Source organism: Barbus barbus, assembly GCF_936440315.1.
Source record: "Barbus barbus genome assembly, chromosome: 11".
NCBI classification, from domain to species: domain Eukaryota; kingdom Metazoa; phylum Chordata; class Actinopteri; order Cypriniformes; family Cyprinidae; genus Barbus; species Barbus barbus.
This window is the reverse complement of record NC_136739.1, coordinates 4,766,604-4,783,205: the sequence shown is the minus strand read 5'-3', so window position 1 is coordinate 4,783,205 and position 16,602 is coordinate 4,766,604. Positions and strand designations below refer to the sequence as shown.

Here is a 16,602-nt window from a genome sequence, read left to right as displayed (position 1 = left end):
AAGCATTCGTATAGTTTGTATTTTTTATCTTTTATTTTTTTAGTTTGTACAGGGTAAATATTTATATATAGTATACTTATAGTTAAAATCTGTCAGTAGGTTAGTTGTGTATAGGTTTATAATGTTTTTTTACTTCATTGTTGTATATATTTATGTAGCACCGTGGTCCTGCGAGGCATGACATTCCGTTCCAACTTGACTTGACTTGACTTGACTATCTCAAAAATGCTGCAGTAAAATGGTTTCATATGTGGTGTGCATATAGTGTGGGACGTCCCATATAAGAACTGACCGTTCATTTCTTGTAATTATTAGAAATGAGGTCTTTATACCCCTCTACATCGAATAATGTCCCATACTTTGAAAACGCTGCAGTAAAATGGTTTCATATGAGGTGTGCATATAGTATGGGACGTCCCATATAAGAACTGACCATTAATTTCTTGTACTTATTAGAAATGGTGTCTTTATAGTCCTCAAAATGTAATAATGTCCCATATCTCGAAAACACTGCAGTAAAATGGTTTCATATGAGGTGTGCATATAGTATGGGACATCCCATATAAGAACTGACCATTCATTTCATCTACTTATTAGAAACGGGGTCGTAATACCCCTCTAAATCGATTAATGTCCCATATCTCCTTTTCTACGAATCTTGCAATGAAATGCAGGTAGAAGAATATAGTAGGCCTAATACAGATACAAAGACAGCAATAAATAACACGAATATTAAGCAGATGTACATAAAACAAACAGAAAAAATAACGTAAAATGTCATTACATCTCAGTTCTGGGCGTCTAGAATGATAAGCGCTTTGAATGCGCGTTCCCTCTGTGGTGGTGCTGCATTACCGTAATCATAGTAATACGCGCGCACCATAATTTCAATCGCGGCTGGTTTGACCGCGGTGAGAAAACGTGAAGGAGGTTTCGGTTTAGTTGTATGGGTGTTTATCCGAGAGACTCTGAGCGTTGACTCAAGCATCTGCTACGGATTCACGTCCTAAATCAGTCCACTTACTGGACACCGGTAACCTGAGACGACAAGCACTTCTGAAGATGACAGCAGGTTCTTCACTCACTGACCGCGGATAAAGTGCCTGTAATAGACATGGGTTCCTGTCACTTCATTGCGATAACTGTGCTTTATTTTCTTCTCAGCAGAGGGACGGAAGGTAAACGATTTACCTCTTTAACATGTTTGATAATCTATTAATTTGCCATCGTGGTTTAAAACTGGCAAACACTGATAGAAATGCAGGAACTTTTAGACATGGGATAATCTGATGACAGAATAATGGTTAGATACTTTAAATAAGATTTACGAAAGCATTCAGGGGCTATTGCATTCTCAATATACGCCATACATAATAGTGATATGGTAGACACTATCATGCCAGTACCTTTTAATATATATAGCACAGGCCTACCTACATTATTCTCATATTTTGCGACCAGAAAACGTCTTATTTTCCTTAAGGAATTTAAAATGTATCCCAGCCCAGCGGTTTATGTGTAGATAAAGAGAGGGGTTTGATTGATGAATAATTAATATCTTACGATATCAAACTAGTTGCCAGCTCTGACTGAGGAAGTTTAGTTCATTCTCAGCTGTGTGTCATGTGATGACTGACTGATAGACTTTTATTTTAAGACCTTTAAGGTGACGGAGTTTCTTTATTCAGTTAAAGTGGATGAGGTGTCTGTTGTGGCACGTGTTATGACCTGTTTTCCCTACCCGGGTAGATGCGTATCACATGCATGCGAAAACAGCCTATATGCACGCCAAACACGCGCGTGTCATATATACGCAAAAGTCCATTTTTTTCGTATCAATACCACGAGTTTTCATTTTTATTTTGGCGTGGTATTTCTACGCATTTTCATGAGGCGGGCTGGTTTTCCCGTCACTTTATTACAAGAATTTATTGTCTTCTCATCAGTGGAACAGAAGGTAAACGATTTACCTCTTTGGAGCATGTCTGATCATGTAATTATTTGCAACAATAGCGTGGATTATAACTACATTGGTAGAAATGCAGAAACTTTATAACAAGGGATGGGCAAATAAAGGAAAAAGTAATCTGATGACAGATTCAGGTTAGATAAATAGCCTAAGGCTTATGCAAACAGAGGCTACATTCTCAATATCAACCCTAAGCTACTTCCTAAACTTTAATTTCTGTGAGTCAAATACATAGGCTACACTACTTTTTTTATATCCCATACAGAAGGTAGAATTGAGGTGTAATATATATGACTTGAAATGTGGAGTAATTATACGAGGACGTTTACAGTGATGAGACAAGGCATTTCAGGGAAGTAAATCGGTGACAGCACAGCCAGTTAAAGACAAAATTGTGACAATGTAGTGTGTCCCAAAACTTGCCTTCTGTTACACACTCAAATGTATGTACTTTTTCTTCACAAAAAAGTACTTTTAGGGCATAGTAAGGCAAAATGAGATGCAGTAAGTGTGTCTTGAGTTAAACAGTGCAGAAACATACACAGATAGCCAGCCCCAGTTCTTGCAAGCTATAGAAAGGTGGCCATGGTGGCAAACAGTTCCAGCTTTAAATGGCCGAAGTGGTGCCTATGTACCTTTTTTATTTTTGGCTGGGACGATGCATTTAAATTTAGGTCCAGTATTTCGCTGCCACCGGTTATTTCTACAAAGTTTGAATTTGTGAAACAACTGCTGCTGGAGCTACTAACAGGGTTTTTTCCCCCAGCCAAATATACTGAATTTTTCTTGTGCTATTCAAACAAACCACTGTGTGAAAAAATTGTGTGTGTGTGTGTGTGTGTGTGTGTGTGTACACTTGGATAGGTTAAATGCAGACCACAAATTCCAAGAATGGGTCACCACACGTCATGTCCTTTCCTTTTCCTTTTTTTCAAAATTAACCAAAAGTGCCCATGCATAATGTAATGCATTTGAATTATAATTATTATGACAACGACTACAAAACAGTAATGAATGGCTAAAAACTCAGAAAATACCTGATTTGACTTATATCTGTCAGTCTGAGATGTTTTTGCCATTGCGTTGCTACAGATTGTGTGCATCTTAAACAAGCTTGAAAGTTGAAAACTATGCATAGCCCCTGTCCGTTTTCATTTTATTTAAATAAAACTGAAATGGCTAAAGTAGAGGGTGTCACATTAATAGTCAGTAGTGTTTACGTACTGCATGTTGATATAACGTTTACCGTTTGATGAAGCTATCATTGTTGGTTAAATGAAGCCCAAGTGCCACCAGCAGGCTCATTATATGAAGTGTAAACATTTCAAGTTCAAGAACACACAAAGGACTTTATTTTTTATAACTATGCTATATATAATTTTACTTTATTAATTGTTCAATTGGAATTAATATGTAGGCCTACATAAATGCCCCTTTTTTACATTTGAGCCCCTGCCCCCGAGGAACTGTCTGGACGTTTTAATAAGTACACAGGTATGTCTTCCAACATGATTGTTTAAGAAATGAAACACTGCATCAGTTAGGGTAAAAAGGAGTTGCAAAACATATAACATGCCAAACATTTTTCAAAAAGCAGTTATACAGAAGTCATAAACATCTTCAAAATATTTTCTAAAAATAACATCTGACAGGAAACATTCAAGAAATATTCCATATAAGCAAACTCCTTCATTTGCAATTAGTTATCACTTCTTTAAAACTGTTAAAGTTTAATATAAGACCCACATAAGACCCATTGTTTAAAAAAAAAAAAAAAATCATATTAATGTTTTAATCTTTTTCACTTAAAATGCTCTAAAAGATGTGATGATTTATGGTCGCCAGCCTCAAGCCCTGTGAATGTGAGCGTGATTGTGGATGTCGTCCCTGTCGCTGGACGTCCCGAGGTTATCTTGGTGACCTGCACAGCTTCCAGAACGAAGCCTGCTGCCGAGGTATCTTGGAATTTGGGTGCTTTATCTGATTCTGTGAAGGTGTCAACCAACACTGTGAAACATCTAGACGGGATGTTCACAGCCACAAGCAGTCTGATTGCCACTCCAACTGTACAGATGAATCAACAACTTGTCCAATGTGTGATCAGACATTCTGCGATGAAAGAGGAACTGGAAGTCGATCACAAGATCATTGTACACTGTAAGAAAACCCAAACAGTTCACACCCTTAGAGAGTTGCCATGTGCACTTTTTAGACATTGGGTTTCAGCAGGTTCTCTGTCATTTAAAGGCCACTTCTTGCAACATTATTTGGTCACTAAAAGGGAAGTGCTAGAAAAATGACAACACTCATTTTCCACTGATTCGTAACCACAAACAGGAGCACTTTGTATAAAAGTGTCAACTAAATTTAATAAACAATGCTTATTTTTATGTGACAAAAGATTGTCAGTTATTCCTTTAGTATTTCCTTGTGAAAAAAGAAGTACACTTTAGCATATTTTTAAAGAGTTCTTATTACAGAAATAATATAAAAGAAAACAATAGTGTGAACTGAAAGTAATATTTGTATTTAATATTTACAATTAAAATGTATTATAGTCCTACTTACATCTTTATATGTAATTTCATAATTCTATTATCTTTAATATATGGTTAAAGTGTACTGCCGAATGTATTTACAAACATTTATGGTAGACTCGTAGGTCATGTTTTTAAACATATTTGTAATAATAGATCTACTGTATATGATTGAAGATGCAGTTTTGTGCACTTATTAACAATTATAATCAAGTATACTTTACATGTGCTTTAGTATGTTAGTCAACACGTAAGGGATAGTTCACCCACAAATGTTCACCATAAAGCCATCCTCGGTGTATATACCTTTATCCTTTCAGACGAATACAGTCGGAGTTATATTAAAAAATGTCCTGGCTCTTCCAAGCTTTATAATGTAAGTGGGTAGTGGTCCAGATTTTGACGTCCATGCATCCAGCCTGGTTGCTAAAACGTACAATTTAGACATATTTAAATGTTTAAAAAGAACAAATCGCTACGTATTTTTCAGCAAAAAAAACCATAACATATTTACGTATCTTTTATTAGACCCCTTAACCTTCCCCCAAACCTAAACCTACACATTTTATAGCGAATTGTAACACCAAACCAGCAGAGGGAACTCTCACCAGAGTACTGACTGCTTGCCACTCCCTCTGCTTCCTCTACTGCCACTTCCTGTTTGTTGCTTTATAAGCCAGAGACTGAGCACATGTCAAACTGTGAAGTATTGCCAGTTTACCTGCCTTACCAAGCGTTTACCATTGGCTTTCTCATTGCCTTGCTGTGTATAACTCTGCCTGTTGACCTTGACTCTGATTTCCTGGATTTGCCCCTCTGCCTTGTTTGCTCGTTTAGACTAATGTTTGTGTATGAACTCTTTGCCGGCCTACTGATTTCCGCCTTCTGCATTGCCCCTGTGTGTATCAACGGACTCAACTGTGATACTGGTATAGACCTCTTACCTGACTTCACGTTTCTGTTTGTTGAAACCCCTTTTAATAAACTTCTGCGAATGGATTCTAACTCTGCCTCAGCGCCATCATTACACGAATATGCATTTTTATCATTTTATCAATAAGCCATTTAGATTTTAAGACCCCTTAACCTACCTCCAAACCGTAACCTACCCATTTTATAGTGAACATAAAATTATATAAAATGCAGTTGACCGAAATATGCAGGAAAATAACCATTTTAGTAACAATATCATTAAAAATATTTTTTGTCACTATCCCACTCCTACCTCTAAACCTAACTATTTCTGTACAGTATAATAAAAACACGACAGACAGATAAATGCCATTACAACTTATTTATTGCAGAAATTTCAAAAGCAGTACCAAAAGTAATCCAAAAGACGATGCCGCAGTCTTCTCTGGTGGAATACAGTAAGTTTGTGTGAGGTGCAGAGCAGAATTTATGTTATTAATCGCTGAGAATATTATCCTGATTGTTTTCCCAATCCACTTTATGAATTTGTGAAGGCGTGGCACGCATCATTCAAACACGGCAAGTGTTGCCAGAGTGGAAATGTCCAAGTGTCGTACCAGAAACAAAATTATCGTATTTGAAAGAAAATTATCGTACACGTGTCAAATGTTCAGAAGACAGCTTTATCCTTTTCAGCTCTCATTTTGATAATTTATTGCAATGCTAAACTAATTATCGTACACGAGTCAAACGTTCCTAATACAGATATTTATCTAAATGTTACAGCTATTTATACTTTTCAGCGCTCATTTTCTATACTCTTCAGGTCAAATGGACTGACAGATGTTCACGGTCTGCAGATGCATGTTTTCATCCTTATTCTGCAGGACACTGTACAATCTCAAATTCCACCGATTCCAACTCATCTGTTTGCTGCTCAAGCATTTTGACTGGATTTTCCAATTCTAACACACGATCCTCCACTTTAGATTTCTAGCTTTCCATCTCTTTGATATTGACAAAAGCAATGTCAATTATCTTGCTCAACTCATCAGTTCACTCCGTGTTGCCGCTCACCAATTTTTCTATGCTATCAGATCTTTCATTGATAAGCTCATGGGACACTGTGTCTTAATGGACTTGTTTTCTTTTTCGCCACAGGTGATTCACTCAGGGTCACTGGTAATGCTGGAAATTCCCTCTGCTCCTGTATCAACATTACAGATGTTCCCCTTCAGTAGGCTATTACACTGACTGTAATCATTGTCAGTAGGGATGTCCCTGTTAAATGATGAGTTTAAATTTTGATTTCATTTCTTCTCAGGCATTCCAAGGTGATATAAAGATCACAGAAGATGATAGATCAAGAATTGCAAGTTTTTACCAAAATTGGGCCATCTTATTTAACTTTTGTGATGAAGAGATTGGTAAACACGTCAGTTCACGTAACTATCTTGAGAACACTTACATCCTACATCATCCACTGGTCTATCTCATGAACACACATACGACAGTTAGCAGAAGCTAGAGATTATCATTTATAAAGTTGTAAATATGGATGTTTTTCTTATACAAACACATTGACTCACTTCAGGAGGCCTTTATTAACCCCCTAAAGCTGCGTGGAGCACATTTTATGATGGATGTATGCACTGTTTTGGGCTTCAAAGTCTTGTATTCATTGCCATTTTTTTTTTATATAACTCTGATTTTATTTGTCTGAAAGAAAAAATAATAATATACACCTAGCATGGCTTGAGGGTGAGTAAAGCATGGGGTAATTTTCATTTTTGTGTGAATATCCCATTAAGTGTATTTCTTTAAATCAGGTACAGTTTTTTCTTACACTACAAGTACACATTCAATACAGGTTAGCACACTTATTTTTTACCACAAGTATTCTATTACCAATTATTATTATTATATTTATTATAAGTCTTGATTATAGACAGGTTGAGAAATAGATTGGATTTATTAATTGATTATTGACTGATCAGTTGATCTGTCAGTTGAATTGATTACACAAAGGCAAATTTCACTTTTGGCAGTAAGTGGAGGCTTGTTAAGCCATCTGAATTTGTTAATATGGATTGTAATTAGCATGTAAGTGATATCTTTGCAGTCATATGTGTGTAATTTTGTTTTATAAAGATCCACCTCAGCTGGTCTTTGTGACACCTTTTAAGACTCTCTCTAATGCTGAGGTGTATCAATGTGAGGCAGATGCCAATCCTGCAGCTACACACTTCAGCTGGAACAGGTACGAAATCTAATATGCAATCAATCAATCAAATAAAGAAAAAAAAGAAATGCTACTTGATCATAACTACATAATTCTCATTTTAATGGAAGGCAGCACATCTACTATCTAGGCATAATTTGCTTCCTCAAAACAGTGCTGAAAGTGACCTATCAACAGTAAGACCAGTGCATTTATTTGATTTGCAGATGCATTGTTCAGAAACTGACAGAATATGTGCATTATGTAAGTCAGCTTGTGAAAAACGCATAAGCAAAGTAAATAAATTACTGTTGTGACATTCACATTTATGTACAGAGAAACTTGAAAAGGTTTGCAAAACATACTGGGTTTTGTTTTCTAATTTAGGGCCTAGTATTTCACTAAGTCTTTTGCCAGTCTGATCTTGTATTATTTTCTCTTGTTCGCGGAGAAGCATGCAAGAGACTATCCCTAATGATGCCATTAAAACAGAAGGAAATAAACTCTTCTTCTTGAAACGGACCTCTGAACTCAATGGCCTGTATACCTGTGAGGCTTCAAATGAGTACGGTACAGGAATCGGCTCACTCTACTGGAAAAAAGGTGAAAGGGTTTTTTTTTTTTTGAGTGTGCATGTTTTGATGAAGGAAGATACAGCAGTTTGTTGTGACTACAGTATTTATCATGTGTTATCTGTTTTCTAGGAGAAAAGACAAAAGACTATACTGAGCTCTGAGTCCTTTATGCCTGATGTCATTTCATATTTTCTCAGTGTCATCAAAGTCCCTTTAGTGAAACTCAGGGATAAAAGCTGGCAACAATTATATTATGCCATTTGAAATTTTTAAAGGCAGTGTAGATGTATCTTTCACTGCCACTGATATCCCACAATTCTGAGCGTTACATTCTGTTACGGTTTAGCTAAAAAATAAAGATAACGTCTGAAAGTTGTGTTTGGTGGTCAGTTTGTGTGTTTTTATTATTTCTGACTTTTTGCACTTTTGATGTTATTTCTTGCGAGAAATCAGTATTATAGTAATTAAATATTTGTTTAGTTATCACCAAAACCCATTCTATTTTGTTGTAGATCATTGAACCGTTATGCTGCCTCAGACGCCTGTCCAAAATAGGTTTCACGAGGTGCCTTCGTGTAAAAATATTGCCTGCAAAGTCATTGCCTGAAAAGGCAGTGAGGCAGCAAGTCAGCCAGCTGTCTAGGTTTTTGGATGTAGCCTATGAATTTCAGAATGCCTTAGTTTGTGGGTTGTTAAATATACTTTTTTGTTTAGTGACCAAGTGCACATTAAAAAATGGTCATCTAAAGACGGTATACCTAAATTAACTGGTTTTATTATAATAAAATACATTATTTAGGATCCCTGAAACAACTTAAATACATTTATTGATACCAACAAAACAATTTTTTATGTATTAAATCAGACAACAATAGCTCTTTAAGGTAACGATTGCTGGTCTTTTGTTTTGTTTTTACACAAGCCAAATATCTGATAGCAAATTCCAGTCATTACATAATATGTCTAAATACAGTGTGTAACTATACTCCGGAGCAGGTTATCACATTGTGTAAACATTTTCTCATGCTTTCTCGAGAGATAAGCAGTTTGTGAAGAGGAAATACCATATATTGTGTTGAAAAGGCTCACTTCACTGTTTGAACTGCTCTTTCTGCAGCTTCATAAGTCTGGGGCAAATGAGGACTTAAGGTGGTGAAAATTATACTATGTACAGAACTGCCAAAATTATAAGCCCCTCCCCTCAAACGCAGATGAGCCAATGGCTGTTGAGTATCAGTTGCACAGGGACTGGAACTCGGACATCTTTAGGTTTCAGCACCATAGAGATACACTGGAAGATCCGAAGCTCTCAACATTTCTATGGTGTTTATGCTACAAAAATGAAAAAACTATGTGCCTGGGGTACTTGATTAAAGGTATCCTGGGAGGATAGGCAATAGTATTTATTTTATTCTATTCCCTAAACCCAAACAAATCAAAGCAAAATGTCCCTAAGCATTCACCCCCAATCCCAAATGAAGATGAAAACAATCATTTTCTGGTTGATCGATCCCAATATCTCTGAAACCAAACCATATAGAGGGCCTTAAAAATGAATATGCCAAAAGAAAAGTTTGAACCCCAAATCTAAAAGGGCATTAAGAAATCTTTAATACTTCTTGAGTTGCAGGCCTGCAAACTTTGGGGAAAAAACTTGAAAAGTGCTCTTTCCCCATTTTTGAATGGTCACCATTGACACAATGCAACAAAGATAGCTTCAACAAATTTTACTATCAGACCTACCAATCTGTGTGTAAAAGTAACATTATGATGATACCATCTTTCTGAAGTCATTTTTACCTCCATGTAATTTGTCTTTGAATCTCAGGTGATAACTGCCGCTGTGATGCCCCTCTACAAAAAAGTGGATTACTCAGTAAATGTTCATGCCATTTAATATTAAAGTAATAGCAAAATAAAAAGTTTGAGCCGGGGAGGTTTCTGAAATTTGGTTGATTTGACACGGAATGACCCATTAACAAATGCTGACCTTAATGAGATATGATCAATATCATAATCAGATAATGAGTGGGACCAATGGTTTATGACCTGTCTGCTGGCAAAATCCAACCCTTACAGTTAGCGAGCAAACTGCTCACATGCCCACATTTCCTACAGAAACAGTAATCCTGTCGCTTTCTTTGCTGAAAGGCACAGTGAATCATCAGCTCCCTCGTCTTCATCCTGGTTTGTGTGTGTCATCATCGAATGCAAGATTCAGAAAGCAGAAGTCGCTGGTGGTTTCCAAACTCTTGAGTTCTCCATGCCCTTTGTTTTTGCTAGAACTGTAACTGACTTCCTCTTTTATTTTAGCATCCAAATCACTTGCTTTACTCTCAAAGTCAGCTCCCTCGTCTTCATCCTGGTTTGTGTGTCATTTTTAATTTGAATTGCCTTGACCACTAAAACTAAATGCCATTACAAATCATATGCATGCGCTGATTTGTGACTGCGTGTTTTGAGTTTGAGCTCCATCAAGTTGATTCTTTATCGTCTATTTTAAAAACTATTTTATACACTATCATTTTCGTTTCTATAACGTGTGAATATATCCCCGATAGCATTCTAAAACAAAACCAATCAGAGCGCCTTGTTATCACTAGTTTTATTTTGATTTCTCGAGTCTGCTATTAGCTTATAGCCAGTTAGCATCGGCAGCGTGGCTGCCGCTAATCTCGCTTACATTGCTAATACTCTAGTCACACACATTACCATTGTTTCACTGTTACTTGCTTAAATGGCGGATTTGTGTCTACCTTTGAGTGCAGGTGAGGACACATTCGAGCTGCATTCGGTGCAGCTGGAGCTGGAGGCCATGGAGAAGCAGATCTGCGAGCTGGTGGAGAAGCAGGCCCAGCTGAGAGAGCGGAGAGCCGCGCTGGAAACATCCCGGGCTGATGCTCACAAGTCCGGGGTAAGTATACAGCACGCTGCTAACACTCCCACCACCTCTACTCCGTGTGTTTCTCTGCACAGACCCTGTGCACCCAGGACGCGATCTTCCCAGATGTCCTTCACTCCGGCGCCAGGACGCCACGGACCCTGGGTGCACCAGCAGCGGAAGACGCGAGCCAGGCCCCGGGCGGCAACCTCTCCCCCTCCCCCTTGTAATGCAGGATCTAGAAAAAATCTGATCGTGATTAAACCAGAACAACGCAAAATAAATGAACGAAAACTATTTTTAATTCTTGGGCTCCTAAATATTAGATCACGCGCACCCAAAGGGGGATGAAACTCTAAAAGTGCTGATCTTCTTAGCTGGTAAAACATCTATGTGTTGAATCACCCAATAATAAAATGTGACATTCTGTAGTTTTGTCTCATATTCCTCTTTAAATCATATTTGTAAATGTCTTGACTCCACAGCCAACAGAGCAATTTGGTCTTTACTGTTCCAATACTTTTGGAGGGCACTGTATGTCTAAGAGAAACATTTGCGACCTTTAAATCATCCAGACTAGTATTTCTAAATCCACTACCATACAACTGTATAATATATGATAATTAAATGAGACCTCATTTACCACTCACACTTGTTGGCATGAATTCATTTTGTGTTGTTATGTGTTTTTGTGCATATCTTCTCATCTTACAGTAACACCAAGTTCAATGTTCAATTATTGCATGGTCACACAGAAGTTGGGTGTCTCGCACAGAGGAGCATATCAGTGAAATGGCTCCTTTTCCTATGGCATGGGTGACCAAATCTAAGACGGCTGGAGGGTTCCCTGCAAATCTCAGCTTCTGCTTGGAGGTGACAGAGGACTTCTCAATGGGTTGGGTAAACATGATCAGAACACTAGTATTTTCACCAGCTACAATGGTTTTAAGCAAAGACCGTATACCCAGACTGGTGTAGCTTTGAATGGGGAGTAATGCATCGCTCGGCTCAATCGCAGGAAGCCCCGCCTTCTCAAAGTTCCTTCACTGTTATTCTCGTTATTGCTGCTCAAAGGTAGCGAAGTGAATGAGCTGGTTAGGCTGTCTGTCTCAACAGATACAAATAATAAGTCCCGGCTATTTCAGCTGACGTGCAGGTTTGATTTCTTTCTTGTATTTGCCCTACACTACACTAGGCGGCGACACTCGCTTCCTGCGCGCTCTTGAGTCTCCAGAAGAAGAAGAAGAAGAACCTCCCACCGCCTTTCTTTTTTTTTCAAAATGGCCGAATACTTGGCGTCGATTTTCGGCACAGAAAAAGACAAGTAAGTTAATTGAAATATTCTCGGAATATTGTGTTCATTTAGTTATTCTTAGCAATCCTATGCATTTTTACAAACCGGTGATAATGAGTAGAATATAAGATTATTAGTATTTTCTATCTCACGCCTCGTGTGATCAAAACTGACCTGTTTGCCAACCTCGCGTCTAGTCAAACAATAATAATGCTGCTAAACATGTGCATCTCACCGCAGAGCTATCATATACTGAATACTCATTATATTATATGCTTATTTTTATTTTGTATCTCTTGGTTCCATTGAGTTTCATTCATTGTGTTGCTTGTTGATGAATCGTATTTATAAGGTTCACTACAAAAGCTCATTTCAGTTGTTTTATTTGATCTCTCGTTATTTTGCGTTTTAATATCGTGTAAAGAAATAGTCCAAACAAACTTGCATGTGTGTGTGAACAGTGTATTCTGAACCTCTCTTGTTTTCATCAGGGTTAACTGCTCTTTCTACTTTAAAATCGGAGCATGTCGCCATGGAGACCGATGCTCTAGACTCCATAACAAGCCCACGTTCAGTCAGGTACACCAGGCATCCTCTAATGTACTTCTGTGTAATCTTTCTATTAGATTTGTATTGTAATTCACATTGGATTTGTGTTGCAGACCATTGCTCTGTTGAACATTTACCGGAACCCCCAAAACACAGCTCAGTCTGCGGATGGCATAAGTAAGTCTCGCTCATATCAACATTCACCGAAACAAAGAGCATCTCGGAGTTACTGCTTGTGCCTTCTCTCTTTTATCAGATGCTGTCAGTGATGTGGAGATGCAGGAGCACTATGATGAGTTCTTTGAGGTAAGTGGACTATCTGAAAGTTATGGGGAGATGGTGAGGGTGACCGGTCATGCCTAAAACAACCTCAATATAATTATGATTCCAGCTATTACAGAGTTTCTACAATCACAGAAACAATGGCAGTATTTAGGGTTTTCAAAATAGTCTTTTCCAAGCTTGAGTTCAAAGTCACGGACACGTCATGGATATTCACTCTAATGCTCTGTTCTACATTACTTCATAGGCTAGATATTGCATAAAGTATATTTTCTTTCAAACAATTGTGATGTGTGATTTGTAAACAAACCATCTTTCTCAGAATTTTGCTGGACTAATAATTTTTGAAATCTGGTGAAGGCCTCAAAAATGATTGCTCTGGATATAACCTTGATCGTACCATTCATAAGTTTGGGGTCAGTAAGGTTTCTTTCTTTTTTTTTTTTAAAGAAATTAAGCTTTTTTTTTATTCTTACAAAAGATTTCTATTTCAAATTAATGCTGTTCTGTACATGTATGCATCATCATATTAAAATTATTTCTGAAGGATCATGTGACACTGAAGACTGGAGTAATGATGCTGAACTTCAGCTTTGCATCACAGGAATAAATTACATATTAAAATATATTCAAATTGTAACACTTCAATATTTACTGTATTTTTTAAGAAATAAAGTGCAGCCCTAGTGAGACTTTCAAAAACATTGAAATATCTTACTAACTCCAAACTTTTGAATGGAGGTGTATGTCTTATGACACAATTATTTTCAGAATGATGGTGCAGATATAGATGATACTGTTGTTTTTAGGCTAAAAAAACAAATTTAAGATTTTATGCTCCAATATCACTTTCATTTCTTTGTTTACAGGAGGTCTTCACTGAAATGGAAGAGAAATATGGAGAGGTTGAGGAGATGAATGTGTGTGATAATTTAGGAGATCACTTGGTGGGAAACGTCTATGTGAAGGTGAGAGAATTTGCAGTGTGTTTACATTGTAATAATTTAATTTACTGATTGTCGTTGTTGAACTTGTAATAAAGTTAGAATTTCAAACTCAGAATTCAACAGTTAAACGTATCTCTACATTTTTACTCTTTCATGTGCTGATAGTGTTACCAATATATTTTTCTTATTATTAAAATTAATTTGTATTTTTGCTTTTTGTGTGTGTAGTTCCGGCGTGAGGAAGATGCAGAGAAAGCAGTGATTAACTTGAATAACCGCTGGTTTAATGGCCAGCCCATCCATGCTGAGCTCTCGCCTGTCACTGATTTCAGAGAGGCCTGTTGTCGACAGTATGAAATGGGGTAAGGGACTGAATAATTAGAGAGTGCTGCACATCTTCCCTTCTACAAGAACTTACAACAACGCCGTGCACTCTGCTACATTCCAACAGATACACTTTTACTTCCCTCCTCTCTTCAAATTGATGCTTACTGAAACCTGGTGCCTAAACCTGAGTCCTTCAACTGTCCCATTGCACATGATTTGTTGATTCAGGTGAAGGTGTTTTCTTAAACTGCTTCACTGTGACTGATTGCAGTACTTGTGTGTTCCTGCAGAGAGTGCACTCGAGGAGGCTTCTGCAACTTCATGCATCTGAAGCCAATCTCAAGGGAACTCCGAAGAGAACTGTATGGCCGCAGGAGGAAGAGGTCTGTCTGATTTAAAACTCCGTAATTCTCACATTGCTGTCACTAGGCCTTTATAAATTCTTGCTTATTACTATTATTATTATTATCTGTTAGAAAGATAAGAGATCCTTATTATAACAACATACTAATTTGTGCAAATGGTTAACCTTACACACATTTTTGCAGTTTCTTTTGTGAAACAAGTGACAGCATCATTTATATACTCTACCCATCAAAGTTTTGGGGTTGGTACAATTTATTTTAAATGTTTTTTTAATGCTAAGATATCTTCTGCTCACCAAGCATGCATTTGAAATAAAAATACATTACAATTAAATAAGTAAATATGAAATATTATAATGACGTGTTTTCTATTCAAATATATTTTAAAATGTCGTTTATTCCTGTAATGCAAAGCTGAATTTTCAGCATCATTACTCATTCAGTGTCACATCCTTCATAAAAGATCCTGATCCTTCAGAAATCATTCTAATATTCGGATTTGCTGCTCAAGAAACATTTCTTCTTCTTATCATCTCTTAATATTTTGTGGAAACCGACACTTGTTTGTTCAAGATTCTTTGATGAATAGAAAGTGCAAATGAACTGCATTTAATTGAAACATGTCCTTGTTGTCACTTTTTTTGATAAATTGATCAATTTTTATACTTTATGAATAAAGTATTTTTCTTTAAACATAAAAAACTAAGCTTACTGACTCCAAACTTTTGAAAGGTACTGTATAATGGACTGGTTTTGGACTTGTTAGTAAATTTATTCTCTCTCCTAAGCAGGCATCGCTCCCGTTCACGTTCCCGTGAACGCCGCTCTCGCTCTAGAGAGCGCAATAGAGGAGGTGGTGGTGGAGGAGGAGGAGGAGGAGGAGGAGGTGGTGGTGGAGGTGGAGGTGGAAGAGATCGCGAGAGACGGAGGTCAAGAGATAGAGAACGCTCTGGACGCTTTTAAAATGTCCTTTTTTTCTTGAAACCAATTTTCGATCCCCCGAGTCCTGCCCTAGTCTCTCCTGATGAAATGTGATAAATGTTGAATTTATTTCCTCCCTGACTTCTTTGTCCTCTGACCTTTTTATGCGCAATTTGTTTGCTTTTCAATAAACATACCTTAAACCGTTTTCTGCCTTTCAGTAGTTACATTATTCTCATATATTCTTTTACTACCTTCTAACAATGGAAGCCGTGTTTAGTAATCAAGTTTCTGGATTTTCGGACCTAGTGATTTAATGTTTTTCATTTAGCAGAAATGATCGTAATGTTCTCAAATTTGCTGTAATCCCTGTAGGTGACTAATGCATTTTGCTAATTTAATGTCAGGGAAGGGCAATACCCACCAAACAAATATCAGGTCACAATATCAGGGCCCGTTCTTCAATGTCGCTTATTACGTCTGAGATGATTTGAAAGATTCCAGATCTTCTAATCCTGATAATTGATCTCTGGCTAATTTGGTTCTTCAAACGAATTTACGTATTAGATTAAAATATCTGTATTAAATTGTCTAAGATTACTGCGTGTTCTCGTGTTTCCCGAAAAGGGCAGATGTATGGATACTCGAAACCATGATCAGCAATGCAGCGATTGGCTGGTGGCAAGACAGCAACGTAATGACATCATATTATTAAAAAAGACACCTGATGAAAAACTTGACTAATTTCTGGACCTTCATAAGGAAACAGCCAAGCACATAAAACTACATAAATGTTATAATAGATGAATGAAATGTGCACTG

At 37.2% G+C, this 16,602-nt stretch overlaps 2 protein-coding genes across 5 annotated transcripts; both read left to right on the top strand.

Annotated features, from left to right (window-relative positions):
• The first annotated feature begins 889 nt into the window (after positions 1-889).
• On the top strand, positions 890-8,590 carry LOC306877368 (nectin-3-like protein). Of its 3 annotated transcripts, XM_079429097.1 has the most exons (6): positions 928-1,178; positions 3,419-3,463; positions 3,815-4,126; positions 7,570-7,678; positions 8,094-8,242; positions 8,344-8,589. In XM_079429097.1, the coding sequence occupies exons 1-6, from the start codon at positions 1,115-1,117 to the stop codon at positions 8,373-8,375; spliced, it is 711 nt and encodes a 236-aa protein (XP_079285223.1). In that variant the 5' UTR covers positions 928-1,114; the 3' UTR covers positions 8,376-8,589. The 3 variants fall into 3 exon arrangements, with proteins under 3 accessions (XP_079285224.1, XP_079285222.1, XP_079285223.1); XM_079429098.1 differs by lacking the exon at positions 3,419-3,463 and having other exon boundaries at positions 890-1,178; positions 8,344-8,590; XM_079429096.1 differs by lacking the exon at positions 3,419-3,463 and having other exon boundaries at positions 890-1,178; positions 8,094-8,402.
• A 3,700-nt stretch (positions 8,591-12,290) lies between these two features.
• LOC306876888 (splicing factor U2AF 35 kDa subunit-like) lies at positions 12,291-15,988 on the top strand. 2 transcript variants are annotated; one of them, XM_079428336.1, is made up of 8 exons: positions 12,291-12,419; positions 12,881-12,968; positions 13,052-13,115; positions 13,195-13,244; positions 14,090-14,188; positions 14,396-14,529; positions 14,785-14,877; positions 15,648-15,988. In XM_079428336.1, the coding sequence occupies exons 1-8, from the start codon at positions 12,376-12,378 to the stop codon at positions 15,820-15,822; spliced, it is 747 nt and encodes a 248-aa protein (XP_079284462.1). In that variant the 5' UTR covers positions 12,291-12,375; the 3' UTR covers positions 15,823-15,988. The 2 variants fall into 2 exon arrangements, with proteins under 2 accessions (XP_079284462.1, XP_079284463.1); XM_079428337.1 differs by having other exon boundaries at positions 12,326-12,419; positions 15,651-15,988.
• The last annotated feature ends 614 nt before the right edge of the window (positions 15,989-16,602 follow it).

Coding starts and splice junctions, on each gene's coding strand:
- LOC306876888 (XM_079428336.1), top strand. CDS start 12,376: ATGGCCGAATACTTGGCGTCGATTTTCGGCACAGAAAAAGACAA. Junction 13,116..13,194: donor TCAGTCTGCGGATGGCATAA/GTAAGTCTCGCT, acceptor CTCTTTTATCAG/ATGCTGTCAGTGATGTGGAG. Junction 14,878..15,647: donor TATGGCCGCAGGAGGAAGAG/GTCTGTCTGATT, acceptor CTCTCTCCTAAG/CAGGCATCGCTCCCGTTCAC.
- LOC306877368 (XM_079429096.1), top strand. CDS start 1,115: ATGGGTTCCTGTCACTTCATTGCGATAACTGTGCTTTATTTTCTTCTC. Junction 1,179..3,814: donor TCTCAGCAGAGGGACGGAAG/GTAAACGATTTA, acceptor TATGGTCGCCAG/CCTCAAGCCCTGTGAATGTG. Junction 7,679..8,093: donor ACACACTTCAGCTGGAACAG/GTACGAAATCTA, acceptor TTCGCGGAGAAG/CATGCAAGAGACTATCCCTA.